The sequence below is a fragment of the Cannabis sativa genome, chromosome 6, assembly GCF_029168945.1.
Source record: "Cannabis sativa cultivar Pink pepper isolate KNU-18-1 chromosome 6, ASM2916894v1, whole genome shotgun sequence".
Taxonomy (NCBI): Eukaryota; Viridiplantae; Streptophyta; class Magnoliopsida; order Rosales; family Cannabaceae; genus Cannabis; species Cannabis sativa.
In genome coordinates this window covers 72608829-72628028 of record NC_083606.1, presented here as the reverse complement: position 1 = coordinate 72628028, position 19200 = coordinate 72608829, and the positions used below count along the sequence as shown (strand labels likewise).

Genomic DNA, 19200 nt, shown 5'->3' with positions numbered 1-19200 from the left:
AATATAAATAAATAAAAGTCATTACCCATAATGAGATAAATCCGGAAGTATTTCCTTTCTATCTCTTATTTAATCAAGTTTTATCTTACCTAATTTTAATAAAGTAAATAAACTAATGTAAGAGAATAATTATCACTATCTTACCATTAATTCTCATTATTTATTAGTTTATATTAAATTATTATACGGGAGAGGGCATTTCGACCATGTATACATCTACTAACTTTATAAAATAGAGTTATTTTTTATCGTTAATCTTTTGAATTTGTGTTAGTTTGGAGTGTTTTAGGTTTATTTTACTATATTTTCATTGTTTAATTCATTTTTGCTTAGTTTTAATATTAATTTGTTATTTTAGTGTTTTTAGTAGGAAAAACTTTGAAAGAAAAATAAAGTTTGAACCTCAAGCTTAAATTAGATTATGCACTTATCAGATTTTGAAAAAAGTTAAAACATAAAAGTTTAGATCTCTTTCTCAACTTTCTAACGTATCTTGAATCAGGTCATTTGGAGATCGTATGTAAAAGCATGTGTGTATGTTGAGATAGATCGGAGCAAAAAAATACTTGGACAACAGTAATTCGCGAGCACTGGTTTGTATGGACTGGGCCTTGTAATTTCAAATTTTAAAGTTAATTAAAGTTTTTAGCCAAGTAATCATAAAGAAGGAGGGAATTTAACATTAGAACAGTAAATAACACTCATAGAGGATGGAGATGAAGGATTGATCAAGATTAATAGATGTTTCTACCATGATTATGAACTAAATACTTTTTCAAGGGTTTTAATGGAGTCTCTTGAAACTCTAACTATGGATTAATACAATTTTATTGATTTTATCCTTCATTATTATGATCTATGCAATTGATATTTAATACTTGTGAATGCTTCGTCACTATTTTCATGATTTCAATTTTTTATACAAAATTTGAAAAGTGAAAATTGAATATGCTATAATTAATTGTTTAGACATAGATTTCGATATTGAGCATTGCTATTGGGCACCAGTGGTGCCTAGCACCTTCTAGATGTGTCGACTTGCAATTGGTTAGCGATACTCCATAAAAATTATTATATTAAACTATATGGGACTCGATACTTAATTACACCAATAGCGATATTGACACGTAGAAGGGTGCTAGGCACCAGTGGTGCCCTTTAGCATTTCTCTTCGATATTGGATCAGAATACATGTATGGTCTGTGTAGCATTTAAGATTTTTATGCTTAATACCTTCTACATGTTTAACTTTATCACATAAACGTAAAAAGTTTACATATAGAAGGATATTTATATATTCTAATTCGAATATAAATTTTTTTAATAAATCCACTAACATAATAGAAAGAAAAAAATATTAAAATTATATTATAAAATGTCACAATAGATTGAAGATGAAATTAGAAGCTCTAGTTTTCATCCATTGAATTATTTGTCTATATTTGTGTGTGCATATACTCCACGAGTCATTGCACTATTTGTGAATGTAATATCATTACACTATATTTGTATGTAAGTAGCTAGAAGCGTTTACTTGTGCTGAGATACGACCATGTTCAACCGGCCTTTGCTGAAGCTTTCAAAATCAAAGAGGCTTTAAGTTGGATCAAGATGAAAAAGTAGTCTAATGTAATCGTTGAATCTAATTCACTTGTTGCAGTACAGGCTATCAGAAGTTCTTTATCTCTGCCTTCTATTTTTGGTCTTTTGATCTCTGATTGTAAACGGTTGTTAGACTGTCTGGTTAATGTGTCTGTTTCTTTTGTTACGCGATCTGCTAACAAAACCGCTCATTGTCTTTGCTCGCAGTTTATCATATGTTTAATGTCAGCAATATTAATAAAGTAAAGCATAAAAAATGGCTGATTTGACTATTATATGCTAATGAAGTTCATCTTGGATTCAATAAAAAAAAAATATATGTAGTAGCAATGGAAAAAAAAAAGAATAATGAAGAACATATTACAACTTAGGAACACCTTTCACAAAGTAAAGCATAAACAAATACAATTATTCGTAACCAAATATTAAAGTAGAGAAACATTTATCTATTATTAATTAAAAGATACAAGTAAAATTATAATCTAATTCATAAATATGAATGTGGAGTGAGTAGTACCCTTGTGCTTCAACTACCAAACTCTTGAAACTTCAAAGCTACTAGTTGAACAAACTCATCATCTATGGAGTTATAAGAAAAAATTAGGAAAAACAAAGAATCTATAAATTTACATTAGTTCTAAGAAACATATGAAAAACTAAATTAAGTTGGCATTTTATTACTTACTAATTGAAAAACCTTCTCTTCAATAAATTTGTGTTGACACAAATCGTCACATAAAGCCAATCACCAATGGTGCTCATGTAATTGAAATAGTTAAGTCTCCAAGAAGTGTTGAGTAATAAATTACCACACACTCCAACAAATCCAATTACAAATCCAACCCAAATTCCCATATGAAGCCATGACATGTCAATCCATTCTTCACTATCTTCATCACCATCTGAATGATCTTGAGGAGGATTTAATGGCCCATCTCCAAGACATGAATTGGTCAATGGAGGTCCACACAATCCATCATTATGAGTGTACATCGAAGCATTAAAAGTTTGTAGTTGAGTACCGGTGGGGATTCTTCCGAACAATTTGTTATCTGACAAATCCAACAAAGACAAAGAAGAAATACTTGCCAAGCTTGTTGGAATTACACCAGAAAGCTTGTTGTGCGATAAATCTAGAGAATTTAGCTTATTTAAGTTCCCAATCTTCGTAGGAATTGTCCCATTCAAACTATTCCTTGATAGGTTAAGTTGAACCAATTCAACAAGGTTTGTTAACTCTTGAGGAATCTTACCAATCAAATTATTACTCGAGAGATCAATCACTCTTAATAATCCAAGAGTACTACTATACTCGCGATAAGCACCTCTCCACATAATCGATGTAACAATTTCATACGTGAGAAATGCATTCTCATAGAAGGGAACGTCATAAAGGGGAACTGGTGCAAAAATATTCATAGGTTCCTGATTCTTTTCAACTAAATCTACCATAGAGGTGAAATTCTTTATGCATGAAGGAATAAGTCCTGCTAAGGTATTCATGGAGATGTCAAATATTCGAAGAAATTGAAGATGACACAAACTAGATGGTATGACTCCATAAAAATGATTTGATCTTACTCGAAGAAAAATCAAATTTGTAAGCCTTTCCCCAATCCAAGTTGGAATATTTCCTTCTAAATTATTATATTCGACATCAAGAACGTAAAGTTGTGTACAGTTCTTTAAAGATGAAGGAAGATTTCCTGAAAAATTATTATGCCCCAAAAACAAATATTGAATTCCATATGAGGAACCAATTGATCTTGGAATTATTCCAGACAAATTATTGTTATCTAATTTTAGAACAATCAATTCCTTCATATGCCAATGACAATCAGGAAGATTTCCACTTAACATATTATTGGAAATGTCAAGAAGTTTTATTGATCTTTGTAAGGGGTAACAAAGAAAAGTCTTTAGATCAATAAATTTATTATTTGAAAGAATCAATACGTTCACGTTTGATAGATGAGGTGGGATAGGACCGTGAAATCGATTCAAAGATAGATCAAGAAAATTCAATTCTAGAGGACTACTCAAAAGCCAATTAGCAGGAATTTCATCATGAATTCCATTGTTTGAAATGTCAAGGCGTGAGATATGTATCTGGGTTCTGAGCCAAGTAGGAAACTGTGGACCTAAATTGCAAGACCTCAAGTATGCCAAGTCTAGTTGAAATGGTGGGATCCAAGCACTGGAATTGATCCTCAAGGTTAAGGAGTTATCGGATAAATAAAGATCTTTCAATTCAGAAAGTTTTTCAAAGTGAACTTCAGTGACAAGCCCAGTAAGAAGGTTTGAGTTTAGGTACAAGTACTCGAGATGATGAAGCTTACCAATATCTTCAGGTACAGTACCATTAAACTTATTGTAAGAGGCATCCAACAATGTAAGATTTGAAAACATTGAAAGATTGGGAAATGGTCCTTCTAATTGATTAGAATTGATCCATAATTCTTTTAAAGAGATTGGGAATGCTTTCAAACTAGGAAATGATCCTCTTAATTGGTTCTCCTCAAAAACTAAAACTTCTAAAGAATTTTTAGCACAACCACTAAGATTTTCTAAAACATCAGAAAGCCTTGCATTGAATTTATTGTGGCTCAAAACTAATATTTGAAGATTACAAAGATTCCCCAATGATTTAGGTATTTCACCTTCTAATCCATTTCCAGCCAAAATAATGCTCGCAAGAGATCTCATGTTTCCAAAAGAATTTGGAAGAGGACCATTTATTTCATTATCTGTAAAGGTGAGATTCACTAGATTGGTACTCATATTTAGCAACCAAGGAAGTGTTTTGGGAGATATGGTACTCTCCCAAATATCAAGATTGGTGAGAGAGTTTGAAGAATTTTTGTTGGTGAAGATATCTATTGGTTGAAGTGTACATCCACATAACTCTAAACTTGATAAAGATTGTGCTCTTTTAATCAAGCGAAACCAATCTGTGGATTTCGAATTCGTTATGTTGATGTAACTCAACTTTAAAATTCTAAGAGAAGAGAGATGAGAAATCCATTCAAGATTAGTACTAATGTTATAAGTACCATCTAGTTTGAGAACTTGCAACCTTGTGAGGTTCCCAAGCTGAGAATAAGGAATGAACATGATAGGATTGTCTTCAAAGTTGAGATATGTGAGTCTACTTAAAGAACCAATAAACTCGGGAATTTTAATAAAATTATTGTGACGAAAATCAAAGTACCTCAAATGTTGCAACTCAACCAAAGAAGGACCAATTTCACCGCCCAAATAAAGCGATTTTGGAACATCACGGTCAGAATGAAGATCAAGACTAATAATATGATGATGAGTTGAGTTACCACACCTGATACCTCTCCATGCACAACAATCTCGGCTGGTACTTGTCCACGAGGATAGACGATTTCCATCATCAACAAAGCCTTTCTTCAAGCTGAGAAGAGCTTGTCTCTCCTTCTCTATGCAATAATGGACATGATCATCAGAATCACTTGTACTACTCCATACAAAACTAGTGGTTAGCACCAACGTAAGTACTACAACTTTGATCATATTGAGAATACTTTTAAGTGGTGTGATTGAGATAGTTATCTTATTATGGGTTAATGCAGATCTAATTAGTTAGATTATATGTATATATGTAAATAGGAAACAAAAAATACTACTAAAACCAACTCACCTTTTTCTTTAATTAGGGAAGACTTTGAAAGTCAATTGACACACAACACAATGATAAGTTTTTATTAGTTACTAACTGCTAGAAATGGGGAAGTCCTTTGACAATTACAATTAGCAATATATATTAATAATATTAGTTTGGTGGCATGTATGTTGCACATGGGGATCATTTTAGTATGTTACAGATTATATTCCAAAGTTCATGCATGTTCAAACCCAAGCCATTTTTGTATATTGAGATTTAATTAACCACTACAAAACCAACTATCTCCCCTTAAATATAGTGGTCTATATACACAATTGAAAAAATAGAAGAAGATGGAATACCTTGAAAACCACTAAATTCTTGGCTCACAACTATAAGTACTTTTGTGTTCCATATCGAAATTCATTTTGACAACTAAACAAAGAAATTGTCAATAAATTATGAAGTACTTAAACAAGACTAAAGGTGGAAATGTCAAGTATTTAGAGATTTGAAAGAAAAAAAAATAATAAGAAGCAAAAGAATAACAGAGAAAGGAAAAAAGAACAGAATTATATAAAATTTATAATTATTATTGAAATTCAAATTGAAACTATGTACATAATATTATTGAAATTCAATTATATATGCGCATATTATAGTCTATGAAAGAAAAAATTATTGGCATTATTACCTCCGATCAATGTTTTGGGGTCCTTACAGTTTTGAAGCTTCTCAAGCAAGACCTTTCTTCTTCTACCACTGCCAACCTCGATGAAATGAGATGTTTTGGTCATATGGGTCAGTTGTGTTTGTGGAGAAAAATTGGATAAGAATTAATGGAACACCATTAATGGAACTGAGGCAGTTGGGGTTTAAGAATTGAGCCAGCGGGAGATATGGGCGCTCCATTAAAGAGAGCTTATTTGGCTATCATTATGAAACAATATCCCTTTGGAAGACATTTCCTGAATGAGGATGGAAGCATTCTCATCATCACCCTTATTATAAAATCCTGACAGAAGAGCTCTATAAGTTACTAAATCAGGTTCCACACCACTTTCAGCCATTTCATGAAAAACTGCAGTAGCCTCCTTAAGATTACCCATCTTACAATTTGTGTCGATCAAAATCGTGTAACATATCACATCGGGTTCTATCCCTTTACTTTTCATATCATGTAAGAGATCATAAGCTTCCCTGATACAATTGACCTTGCAGTAGCTGTTTATCATCATTGTATAGAAATTTACATCAGGAGTTAACCCTTTCTTAATCAAGCCATCAAAAAGCAATCGAGCCTTTTCCATTTCTCCCTTAGTACAGTAACCCGAAAGAAGAGCTGTATAGGTAACTATATCAGGTTCTAATCCTTTCACAGTCATTTCATCAAAAACTGCAAAAGCTTCATGAAGATGTTCTGCCTTGCAATGCAAGCCTATCAAAACATTGTAACAAGTCACATCAGGTTCAATGCCTTTCTTTTTCATATAATGGAAGAGATCATAGGCTTTTGATAAGCAATTTATCTTGCAGTAGTTACTTATCATCATTGTGTAGAATGCAACATCAGGGGTTAATCCACTTTTCTCCTTCATTTCATCCATCAGATTCAAACCATCCTCGATTTTACCTTGGAGATAATATCCATTGATCAGAGTGGTATAATGAAAGATATCCAAAACCATCTTCTTGGCCTTCATCTCCTCGACCAAGTTAACGGCTTGTTCCACTTTCCCTAGTTTGCATAAAGCATCCATTACAATGTTGTAACAAACTTCATCGAGATAGATCCCCGAATCCTTGTGATCTGTAAACTGATTCACCACTTCAGAATGCATTCCCATCTTGCACAAGCATTGAAGAATCGAACTGATGATCAAACTATTTGCTTTTACACCATTTGACATCATATAACTACAGAGAGATAAAGCTTTCTGTAATTGACCGCTGTTGCAATAGCCATGAATCAATGCAATGTACACGTGTGCATTAGGAACTAATCCCTGTGTTTCCATATCCAGAAAAGCTTTTTCGGCTTCTTTAATCTTCATCTCCTTGCATAACCCGTGTATAACAGCTGCATAAGCATGTTTACCAACAGGCCTGCTCGCTCCTTGGCATGCTTGGAGCACATGATAACCTAAGGCTGACCTTTGGTTGGTACAAAGACCTTCAATGTATGCTCGATATGCAATAGTTGAGTGGGCTACACCACCTTCCTCGATTTCTAAGAACACATCGAGTGTTTCTTCCAGTCTTCCCTTCTTGCAAAGCATCTTCATAATAATTGCATAAGTGTAACCATTAGGACGTACCCCGATCCTTTTAAGCTGCTTGAATGCAGCCATAGCCATATCCACTTTGTCTTGCTTAATCAAGCACTGAATAAGATAATTACAAGCAAAGATATGAGGGGCAAATCCACATCTATTCATGTAAAACACAAGATCAATGGCTTCATCAAACATACCCACACTAGCATAAGCCTTGATCAAGGCATCATAAGCTCGAACCAATGATTGATCAAACTCAACTTCTTCTGTGAGAGTCTGTAACAACTCAGAGATTTGCAAGCATTGGTTTTCTTTATAGGTGACCACAAGATCCAAGAAGAGCTCATCCAACTTCTTTTGAAAGCCCGAATGGCATAAATTAGTGATAAGGGCAGAATATGTATAGACATTATGTTGGAAACCAGCTTCCTTCAATTGGGAAAAGAAAGAGAAAGCAAGTTTGGTGTCCTTTTTCATATTATTAAGGATTTCGACAATCCTGAAGGTATCAATGTCGGGGGTGCAACTATCGGCATTGTTGCTGTTGCAGCTATTGATAACACTTACGATAGTGGAAGTTTGTTGTTCACAATCATTAATGGGATGAGAAGAGCTGCAGTTCAACTGCCCGAGTGCTATTTGGGAGAACGAAAGTGCCCCGTTGAAATAAGCTGTACCACCCTTGAACACACAATAAGTGGCAGTTGGTTGAAGAACCCTTCTAGAGTAACCCAATACTAAAGATGAAAATTGCATCACAATATAACTTATTCAAGACCTGAGAAGAATACAGATTCAAGAGTTAACAGTCTACTAAATTGTGAATGGAATAAAAAAACCAGTCAATGCTGTAAAAAAAATTGTAAGACAAAAGAAAAGGAGAATCAAAGAACTTTCACAAGTTCCAACATTTTAAACAACATTGACCATAAAACATGAAATAATCAGATCTTGCTCAATCTTTCCACAAAAACAAACACCATTTCCTCCTCCGAAACCTTTAAGTATCAATCAAAAGAAACCAAAAATGAGATATTACCTTAGACAGGAAAAAAAAAACTGAAACTTTATTCATTAATATTTCTCATATCATAACCCTTATTCCAGTCCCATTACTTATAATAAATGAGAAAAGAATTACTAGTAACAATTAATTAAGGGAGAAAGAAATACAGAACTATCAACAATAAAATGTAAATCATTCATATAAATCGGAAGGAGATGCCGTCACAATTTTTTGGAACGGTTTTGTTCTTGATAATTGATATGCGATCAACAAAATTAAAAATCTAGATTAGTACAAACATTAACATAATAGCATCGATTTCAAGCTGAAATGAAAATATATGGAATGATCCGTGTGTGAGAGCAATAAGTGAGGATGAATGCTAGTACATAAAGAAAACACTGGACTCATATTGCTTACCATGTTTTACATTTTGAGGAACTCTTTTGAAGCTGTAGTACTCGCCTGCAGAAAAGTCGTCGCTTCCATTAGAACTCAAAAAGTCCTATAAACATGAAATAAAGCTTCAAGTTGATTCAAAACCAACTTGGAAAGTACCAAGAGTATTGAGACACCATACACTCCCTTCTTCACATGCCCTTGAACATGTCTAATATATTATGATTAAAAACAACAGATTTCAACAATATTACTTCCAAATTTCATATTCAGCAAACAGAGCATGGATGTAACAATGTATAAATTCCACACACAGAATTAAGGAAGAAAAAAGAAACACTAACCGAAATATGACAAGACAAAGCCATAGCCAGAAGACACCACAGTCCACAACTGAAGTATTTTCAAACCGTATAAATCAAAGCACATAAAATGCCTAAATTGTGTAGCATAGTAATTGAAAACAGCCCATGTAGCCAATAGCCATGTTAATCAAATGAAATTTTATAAAGAAAAAGAAAGAAGGAAATGTCCCTGGACTGGAGCAATAGCTCAGCTACATCTACAGTTCCTCATATGCAAGTTTAGTAATAAAGATTTGAACTTTCTAATATAAATCCTAATATCATCACTACACTTATACTAAACCAAACACAAATAGAGAAAACAACCTCAAAAAAATGAAAACACCACAGAAGAAAGGAAGATTAAAAATCAAACACATAAATTTTACTACTTTGAGGACTTTCATCAAACAATTGGACTTCAAAAATTTATTCAAATCTCTTTTACATACCTGTCCTGAGCTGACTACAAGCTAAGCTAAACAAACTTTCTCTGGTTCAAAATGGCCTGGATTTGGAGGTAGCTAAGCGTGGGATACAGAACCGGTGGCGGTGGTGGATTGGTCACCGGAGCGAGGCCGGTCCGGCTGTGTGGTGGTGAAGAAGGACTAGTGTCAAGGGCTACGGAGAGTAATTTACAAATGAGATTTTTATGGAAAAGCTTTTTTATTTTTATTTTATATTAAATATATTTTTATTTTTTGTCAAAAAAATATATATTTTAAATGAATAATTTACATCTAATAATAAGTTAAATTGTAACATTGGTCCATCTTATTAAATTATTATTTTTTTCTTTAAATATATCAATAGAAAATGATTTAATACTTACCAAAATTTATTAGTGTAAAAAAATTAAATTTAAATATATAGAGTTAACCTTAAGTATTTACGCTACAAATTATTTTTTTTTAAATTAATTCTCACTTTTTTAAAAATAAAAAACAATTTTTAGTGGGCAAAAAATATTTTTAATTATGTATTTTGCAAGAGTCATTACAATTTTTTTTTTGTTAAATTGATAATTTAAATTTTGTATTTTTTTAAATAATACCATGACTAAGTTATTTTTTTTAATACAACTAACTTGAAGTTAATTTTTATAACACTTCAAGTAAAATTATTATTATTATGTTTGATGTTGACAAAAGTTAATCACAAAATATTATTTTGTGCTATTTTTAAAAATACAATAATTAAATTATTATTTAATAAAATAAAATGTCTAATAAGCAAATTTTAAAAAATACAAAATATAAAATAATATTTACCCATTAGTTAATTTTCTTAAACAATAGTATTTATTAATAATTTGGTAGACATTGATTCTTCCTTTTCAAGTTGTTTGTTCCTTGGTTTTAGACATTAATCTTAGAACTAATTTGGTAATGTATATAAATACACATAAATTTATATTAAAAAGGATTCCTAGACACCGTACATAAAATCATAAGTACACATTATTTTAATTTTATTTTTAGTGTGTTAAATTATTTTAAATTTTTTAAAAATTTAATGAATATATTCAAATAATCCAAATAATAAAAACATACAAAAAATAAAATAAAATATACCTCAATACACCTATGGAAGGAAACCAGCCACCCAGGGGCGGACCCACATTGTAGCGAGGGGGGGCAGTCGCCCCCCTGAAAAAAAAATCGAGAAAAAAATGTATATGTATTTTAATTAGTTACAACATATATTTGTATTAAAAGATAATATTTATAGACATAATAGTAACCTTGGTGTAATGGTTAAGGTAGTTGGTGATAACTCTTGAGTAAAGAGTTATTTGATATCACTTTAAGCATGTTTTTTATGTAATTGTGTGTCATTTAAATTATGTTTGTCTCTTAATTTGTGAAAGTTTCAGTGTTTTATGTCTTTGTGTGTATTTTGAAGTTGTTAGTTAAAATCAATAACTCTTGTGCATAAATTGGCAAAGAAAATAGCAAGTTAGTCATGTTCTTAATTTTGCTGAAATTCTGTGAAGTTTTTGCTGCAGCAAACAGATTTGTGGCTGATGTGTTTTATTTTCTTAGAAAAAGGGTGAGTTGGCATTTCATTAAAAGAGGTGGCATTTGTGGAGATGATGTGGCAATATAAGAGTGGTGGCTGGAGCTATTACATGGAGAGGCTATCTACATGACATGTGTAGGGTTTATTTGGGGTAAAAAGGTACAAAACCTAAGGAGAGAGAAGAGAGAAGGGAGCCTCCATTTAGGGAAAAGAAAGGGGCTGAACGAAAAAGAAGTTTGGGCTGCCATTTTTACACAGAAAAAAGAAGATTGAAAGAAGAAGAAGAAGGAGGAGGAAAGAGGAGAAGCACAACAAGATTCAACATCCATCCTTTTGGAAAAACCCTCCATTATTGTTTGCTATTACTTTCTTCTCTCTTTTAATTTCTTTAACTTAACATTCAAACTCCATGTCTAAGTTTTATCTTGTAATGGTGGTTCTTGAGTTAGCTATGAGCTAAACTTTTTAATGGTTTGAACTGTTGAAGAACCCTATGTTTAGTTGAGTAATTTTCTTATGCAAATATTTAGTAAAAATTCTCATGTTCATTCAAGTGTGTGTATTGCTAATTTCTTGATATTGTTTGGCCACCAATAGCTTGATTATTGAGTTATATTTAATTCTGGAAAGGTTAAATGTAATGGACTTAGCTTGAATGACACAAGTTCTTAATCTTTTTTAGGTTAGATTTGAAATAACATAGGAATATGTTATATCCTTGTGTAACAATTGAGAACTATGCTTGAAATGGTATTCTTGAGCTTGCTTGGCATAGGAATATGTTTGAACAGGTCCAAGGATTGATTGCATAAAATTTGGAAGAGTTTTGTGCACCTTAATGGAGTTCTTGTTAACCTGAGATTTTTGCTAAAGATTTGCTAACTTTTTGCTGCAGCAAAAACGCACAGTTTTTGCTAAACATAGGGGGATTCAATAGTTCAAGCCTTTCACATTTCAAAAGCTTACAACTAAATTTTATTTTCATCTTGCATCTACTTTTGAGTTAATTTACTTATTTTTCTTACTCCTTTAGTTGATTCATTAATCATTTAATTTTAGTTTTTAGGCTTGTTGCTTGGTAATTAATTTTTGCAATAGAAATTTTATTTTCACAGTCCCTGTGGAGACGATACTCTTTTACTTACCATTGTATTACTTGTTTGTGACTACGTGCACTTGCGTATCTAATTTTAACACAACAGTTGGTAAATAAGTTAGAGGGTAAAGGTTCAAATCCCACAAACTACACTTTATATTTTCTTTTTAAATTTATTTACGCCCCCCTCACTTTAAATTCTGGGTCCGCCACTGCAGCCACCCATATGCCCCCAATGTTGGTAAAAAAAGAATATTTGTTGTATTTTTTTCTTTCTCAAATTGTTATTGAAATTGATTGTTAAGTATTTATGCAATATGTTATACACTCTAAAAGAATTCATTGTTTGGGTTGATTATTTCTAATTATAAGTGTCTATTTTCTTTTTTAAACAATATTTTTATTGTCTCTGTTAAATGATCTGTAAATAAGATAGTTAAGTATTTGACTTGAGCTGCATATTTTTTTTAAGGTCATTAGTTCAATAAGGAGTTTATCTCAAGTGATTTCCATGCTATTTTATTAGTGAATTTACAAATTTAATAATACAACAAATTTTCAGTCAAAAAAAATTGTAATTTGCCCCTAAAATTTTATTGCTCATCAAATTATAAGAAAATAATTAAAAAAATAATAAAAAATTAATATTGCAACAACTATAAATAAATTATAAAATAATCTTATGACAATTATATTACAACTATAAATAAATTAAGAAAATTTTACAATGCACCCCCTTAAAATAAATATATTGATGCACCCCTATCTGTTTAAGCATCCGAAATAATTTTTTAGTCAAATTTTTTCTCATGGTCATATACGTTATAGTTATTTAAGACATCCTGTAAAATTTTAAAAAATTCGAAAAAGTTTAACACGCCGAAAACTACGTTCAAACAGTGTGTTGTACGCGTGACTATTTTATTTTACACGCGTGTAAAATAGATTGGTTGAACATTGTTTTCTATATTGTAAATTATTCCGAATTTCTCAAAATTTTGTAGGATATCTTAAATACATATAACGTACATGAATATGAAAAAAAAAATTAGACTAAAAAATTCTTCTGAATGCCGAAACAAATTAAGGGTGCATCAATACATCCCTTTTAAGGGAGTGCATTGTAGAATCATCCAATAAATTATAAGATAACAAAAAAAACAATTTTTTTATTGGAGAAATATTTTTGTAAATAAAAAAATTTAAACATAAAAACAAAAAAAAAAAATTGTGTTGATATATTTTTATCTGTTTTTTAAAAGAAAAAATTTGGTCTAGTATTTAAAATTTTTTTATACCCCTTACTTTTGTTTTTCTTCCTTTTGGCCCCATACACCTATTTTTATAAGACATGAACATCAACTTTTGTTATTTAATGACCATTTTCTAATGGAAATGACACATTTATTATAAATTATTATGTGAAAGCGAGCCTGAAACGGCAAAGACAACACAAAACCCTTTCTTACTTACTTGACTACATAACTACCCTTTTTTGCTCATCAAAAAAAGATTGCTCCTTTATCAACTTCATCCATGGCTAACATGATCACTCTTCTTCTTCAAGGTGTTGAAGTTGAACCACTACCTTTACTCACCACTCTTGTTCTTGGTGTTCTGATCTTGATTACCCTCAAAAGAATTGTCTTTTCCACTAAGAAGAAGAGTGAATTATCCAAACTCCCTCCTGTGCCTAGTAAGTGTTTGTTGTTTTGTTTTAATGGGGTTTTTGTTTTGTGATTAAAGATTGGATTTTTATTGGATGTTTTGTTGTGTTGTTTGTGTAGGGGTTCCTGGGTTACCTGTGATAGGGAATTTGCTGCAATTGAAAGAGAAGAAGCCTTATCTGACATTTACTAATTGGGCCAATATTCATGGTCCAATATATTCCATCAAAACAGGTGCTTCAACTCTAGTGGTCCTCAATACAACTCATGTTGCCAAAGAGGTAGTCAAAGTTTCACTTTTTTCAGTTTTGATTGTCATTTTCACTCTATTTATTTACAGGGTTTATGTACTTATATAGTTTGATTACTTAAAGTTAATTATTGTATGATGATTAAGAAAAAAATTCAATTTTGTCATTTAAGATATTTTCAAAACTTTAATAAAGTGGGATTTGTTTTTAAAGAAGAAGAAAAAAAAAGAAATTATAGAATTGGGGTGTTGAGTTTGAGGTGTTATATATTTGACTAATATATATGTCTTTGATAGTCTATTGGATATTGATACTATTTTGCAACTTTAGAAAATTCAACTTTGTCATTTAAAATATTTTAATTTCAATACTTTAATAAATTATAGAAGTGGGGGTGTATTTAGTTGGAGGTGTTATATATGTTGTAATTTCAGCAACAATATCACCAAGAATCAATCCTATATTCTGCAATAAACTCACAACTTTGACAGCAATAATGAACACAAAACAGTTAACAACACAATGAATCAAAAACAGAAATTAAACAAAGAATAACACAAGATTTTATCCTGGTTCCGGTCCTAGAGATCAACATGATCTCTGGCCATACTCCAGCTGAGAAACATCACCAATTCTTCATTAATATGTGGAATAAGAGAGTATCAATACAATTACAAGATTAAGAGCAATCTCAGCTCTGTAGCTCTCGAGACACACCAGAGAAAAATAGTCACAATTTTCTCTCTATAACCCAAGTACCCCCTTGTTCTTGACCTTCTTCAAGAACAGAACTTTCAGCTTAGGACCCTAAGCAACTCTCTCAAATCCTCTCTCTTATTCTACCTACTGAAGTGAAAAGAATAGACTTATTTATAGGTACAACTCATACAAAGAAATAGCACCAACTAACTAACTAACATAACAGAAAGTTAGTTAAGTTAGTTGGTTTAAGTGAGTTGGATTATGAGTTGGTTCAGAGGATCAACTTCCACAATATATTTGACTAATAATGATTGTTTATTCTAGTATATATGTATATCTATGTAAGTACTTGATGATGATGATCAAGAACTGAACTTTAAGTTTTTGATGAACTTGTTAAACAGGCAATGGTGACTAGATATTCATCCATATCTACCAGAAAGCTGTCAAGTGCCCTAAAAATGCTCACTTCTGATAAGACTATGGTAGCCATGAGTGACTATAATGATTTTCATAAGATGGTGAAAAAACACATACTTGGAAATGTTCTTGGAGCCAATGCTCAGGTGGGTGTTTTGTTATTATGATTTAATTTTTTAGTTCTCATTTCACTTCTTGCTTTTGCTATTTGTGTTCATAATTATTATTCACTGTTCTTTACTGCATTCATTCAGAAACGACACCGTTGTCACCGAGACACCATGGCAGAAAATGTTTCTAGAAAATTTCATGCTCATGTTAAAGACTTTCCTGATGAAGCTGTGAATTTTAGGGAGATATTTGAGCCTGAACTCTTTGGAATAGCTTTGAAAGAGGTGAGTTCCTCAATACTATTCCATTTTGTTCCGAAGAGTAACTATGACCAATTCAGTCACGTTTTCATTCATTCATAGTGTATAGACAAAAACTAAGAATTTGTGAGAAAGTAAACAATAGGGACTTAATTGCTTGTGTTCCAACACTCAATAACTTCATTGGCTAATCTTTTCCACCCTCAAAAACTGAATTATCTAACTCCAAAAAACTTTATTATTGTTATTATTCTCCCATTATATATAAACTATTAATGTCACTTGGTTTCCAGGCCTTGGGGAAGGACATTGAACAGTCATTATATGTGGAGGAGTTAAGTGAGCATTTGTCAAAGGAAGATATATTCAAAGTTCTAGTGATTGATCAAATGGAGGGAGCCATTGAGGTGGATTGGAGAGATTTCTTCCCCTATCTTAAATGGATTCCCAATAAGAAGATCGAAAATAAAATCGAAAGAATGATTTTTCGAAGAAAAGTAGTGATGAAAGCCCTTATTCAAGAGCAAAAAACGCGACTTGCTTCCGGAGAGGTTTGTTTTTATTATATTACAACTTTAATATACTCATTTTTTTTTGCGGCATAAATATTCAATGTTATAGTAAAACAATAATTTTGTTATTGCTGTTTCATTAGTGTTGTTAAATGTTGACTCAATTTTCCGTTGAATCAGCATTTAACGGAGAAACTGTAACAAAATCATTGTTTCTACAAACATTAAGTACTAATGCCCAAAAAAAAGATTACAACAAAATACAAAAATTGGTATTCAACAAAAGATAATCATTGTAAATCAAGAACATAGACTACCAATAATCATACCCCTACAGTTTAATAATGTTTACATAGGTTTGGTCTAATGATTATGACATGAAACTACATACAGGAACTAAATTGCTACATAGATTATTTGCTGTCAGAAGCAAAAACACTGACAGAGGACCAAATCAGTATGTTGCTATGGGAAGTAATCATAGAGACATCAGACACTGCTTTGGTTGCAGCAGAATGGGCTATGTATGAAATCGCTAAAGATCCAAAACGACAGGTCGTTTTTCATTACTCATTCTTAATAATAATCTTCATACATCACTTAAATTAACTCTAATATTTTGTATTATGTTACGTTATGTTATGTTATGTCCGAACAAATACAGGATCGTCTCTACAGAGAAATTGTAGAGCTTTGTGGATCGGAAAAACTAACAGAGGATAGTTTGTCCAAGCTTCCATACTTGATGGCTGTTTTCCATGAAACTTTGAGGAAACATTCTCCAGTTCCGATCATTCCTTTGCGTTATGCTCATGAAGATACTCAATTAGGAGGCCACTATATTCCTGCTGATACTGAGGTTAGTATTGCTAACTAAATACTGTGTTTTTGTGTAACTATTAAACGAATTTAGAACATTGTTATAAGGCATCAGTGTTGTTAAGCACCGGGCAATACTATAAACGGATTCTCGAGCATTGCTATAAGACTATGTCAAAAGTGTATTTTGAATTTAATTTTGATATTATAAATGGATTCAAATTACGCAAGAGAGGTAGCTCAAATGATCAAACATGTAGTTTCCTTTCACAAGGTTACATTAGAAATTTTTTATTACAATTTTAAATTCTTATGTGGGCTTCACACTTGTATTAGATATGGTGTCCAACACCATGCATACTCTCATTGCATTTTTATAATGTTGGCTTAATGTTATAATGTTGTTTTAACGCAGATTGCAATTAACATATACGGGTGTAACATGGACGAGAAAAAGTGGGAAAGTCCGGAAGAGTGGAATCCCGAAAGATTTCTTGATGAGAAATTCGATCCAATGGATTTGTACAAAACAATGACATTTGGTGCCGGAAAGAGGGTGTGTGCCGGTTCGCTTCAAGCTATGTTGATAGTTTGTACTGTAATTGGTAGATTGGTTCAAGAGTTTGAGTGGAGACTCAAAGATGGGGAAAAAGAAGATGTGGCTACTGTTGGTCTCACCACTCATAAACTCCACCCCATGCATGCCATTATCAATCCAAGGAAATAATAAATTGGGATATCAACTTAGAAAGCTCTCTATGGTACTAGGATTTTCTATTATTGCTATTTATATGAATAAATAAGCACAAGTAGTTAAAATAAATAAGAAGTTGTTTATATATGTTTTTTTTTTGCATGTTACAAATGATGTATTTAATGTGAGACATAGTTCATTATTCCATTCTCCAACCATATAACATTAAATATGAAATTGCACCAACATCAAATATAATCATATATATATATATTGAGAAAACAACTTCATTAAAACTTCAAAAGTAAACCCAATGAAAAAAATCTCAATAGGAAAAAAAGTGTCATACAATATCATTAATTATAAGAGTTTATCTGCAAAAGAATTTGGATAGTTAGATCACCAAACATAATAATTATTCAAGAAAAGAGCTAATTTAGCTAAAGTGTGAGCCACACTATTAACACTTCTAGGACATTACAAGAAAGAAATATCAATAAAATGGTTACAATAAACAAGGAAATCTCTAACAAACCTAGATAAGACTAATTAACCTTGCTATGAATAATAACATTGATAACATAAAGACTCTTAGATTCCACCACCACCCTATGCAAGTATAGCCCTCCATATTTTCTCATCTTGTGACTTAATGAATGTTCTCATTCTAACCTTCCAATATAGATAATTCGAGTCTTTTAATAGGGAGTGGTCGAGTAATGGAACTTCCTTCTACAAATAACGACATCTCACACAAAACAAATAATACAGAATAGAATAATCTTAGGATCTCACTAAGAGTATAGTGACGAGCTCTGATGCCAGTTGAAATTCTATATTTTAATATTACTAATTTATTATTTAATTAATCAATTAATTAAATGCAGAATAATAAATATGGTACTGGAAGAGTTTATTCTATTACTACACAACACAACTCTGTAACTACAGAATAAAACTAGAAAACAAACAGTGCAGAAAAATAAAAACGCACAAGGTTTTTGTATGTGGTATCAGCAATCCTTGCAGATTGTTACTAGTTCACGGGAGATAAGATTTATTAGATAGATCTAAAAAATACAAAGTAATTGACTTATGCATAAATGGACTCTGTCTTATTGTATGCCGCAAGCTTAATGTATTCCACATTGTAATCGAATCTTGTTGAAACTTTAAATGCTCAAACTCCTTTCGATCTCCTTGAAGAGTGTTTATTTATTCTCGAGGCAAGAATTGAAAAGCAATATCCCGAAAGCTTATAGAACATTCTCCCAAAGGTAGCATTGTTGTTCTTCTTCTTTTGCAGACTTGAGTACAGACTCAAGATAATACAAAATACATATAAACAGGGTAAGAGATGAACACACTCTTCTTTACAAAATAAAGAC

At 31.7% G+C, this 19200-nt stretch overlaps 3 protein-coding genes across 9 annotated transcripts; 1 reads left to right on the top strand and 2 right to left on the bottom strand.

Annotated features, from left to right (window-relative positions):
- Window positions 1–1969: 1969 nt before the first annotated feature.
- On the bottom strand, window positions 1970–6062 carry LOC115724873 (receptor-like protein EIX1). 3 transcript variants are annotated; one of them, XM_061117613.1, is made up of 4 exons: window positions 5928–6049; window positions 5596–5668; window positions 2288–5048; window positions 1970–2181 (listed from the first exon to the last, which is right to left on the bottom strand). In XM_061117613.1, coding segments are annotated over exons 3-4 (2430 nt in total). In that variant the 5' UTR covers window positions 4717–5048; window positions 5596–5668; window positions 5928–6049; the 3' UTR covers window positions 1970–2180. The 3 variants fall into 3 exon arrangements, with proteins under 3 accessions (XP_060973596.1, XP_030510093.2, XP_060973597.1); XM_030654233.2 differs by lacking the exon at window positions 5596–5668 and having other exon boundaries at window positions 5928–6062; XM_061117614.1 differs by lacking the exon at window positions 5596–5668 and having other exon boundaries at window positions 2288–5043; window positions 5928–6060.
- On the bottom strand, window positions 5806–9924 carry LOC115724874 (pentatricopeptide repeat-containing protein At2g26790, mitochondrial). Of its 5 annotated transcripts, XM_061117617.1 has the most exons (4): window positions 9259–9325; window positions 9074–9125; window positions 8936–8980; window positions 5806–8287 (listed from the first exon to the last, which is right to left on the bottom strand). In XM_061117617.1, exon 4 carries the CDS (start codon window positions 8263–8265, stop codon window positions 6145–6147), a length of 2121 nt encoding a protein of 706 aa, XP_060973600.1. In that variant the 5' UTR covers window positions 8266–8287; window positions 8936–8980; window positions 9074–9125; window positions 9259–9325; the 3' UTR covers window positions 5806–6144. The 5 variants fall into 5 exon arrangements, with proteins under 5 accessions (XP_060973600.1, XP_060973601.1, XP_060973599.1 ...); XM_061117618.1 differs by lacking the exons at window positions 9074–9125; window positions 9259–9325 and adding an exon at window positions 9711–9924; XM_061117616.1 differs by lacking the exon at window positions 9074–9125 and having other exon boundaries at window positions 8936–9020.
- A 3831-nt stretch (window positions 9925–13755) lies between these two features.
- LOC115695692 (ent-kaurene oxidase) lies at window positions 13756–18018 on the top strand. Its single transcript, XM_030622757.2, has 8 exons — window positions 13756–14072; window positions 14164–14324; window positions 15401–15562; window positions 15671–15811; window positions 16081–16338; window positions 16693–16854; window positions 16964–17158; window positions 17534–18018. The coding sequence occupies exons 1-8, from the start codon at window positions 13913–13915 to the stop codon at window positions 17843–17845; spliced, it is 1551 nt and encodes a 516-aa protein (XP_030478617.2). The 5' UTR covers window positions 13756–13912; the 3' UTR covers window positions 17846–18018.
- Window positions 18019–19200: the final 1182 nt, after the last annotated feature.

Bases quoted from the DNA above. Each gene is read 5' to 3' on its own strand.
- LOC115724873 (XM_030654233.2), bottom strand. From the start codon at position 6,030: ATGACCAAAACATCTCATTTCATCGAGGTTGGCAGTGGTAGAAGAAGA. The intron at 5,049-5,927 runs GTAATAATGCCA...ATTATTGCATAG, and splicing joins CCCCAAAACATTGATCGGAG to AGAAGGAGAGACAAGCTCTT.
- LOC115724874 (XM_061117618.1), bottom strand. From the start codon at position 8,265: ATGCAATTTTCATCTTTAGTATTGGGTTACTCTAGAAGGGTTCTTCAA.
- LOC115695692 (XM_030622757.2), top strand. From the start codon at position 13,913: ATGGCTAACATGATCACTCTTCTTCTTCAAGGTGTTGAAGTTGAACCA. The intron at 14,325-15,400 runs GTAGTCAAAGTT...CTTGTTAAACAG, and splicing joins CAACTCATGTTGCCAAAGAG to GCAATGGTGACTAGATATTC. The intron at 17,159-17,533 runs GTTAGTATTGCT...GTTTTAACGCAG, and splicing joins ATATTCCTGCTGATACTGAG to ATTGCAATTAACATATACGG.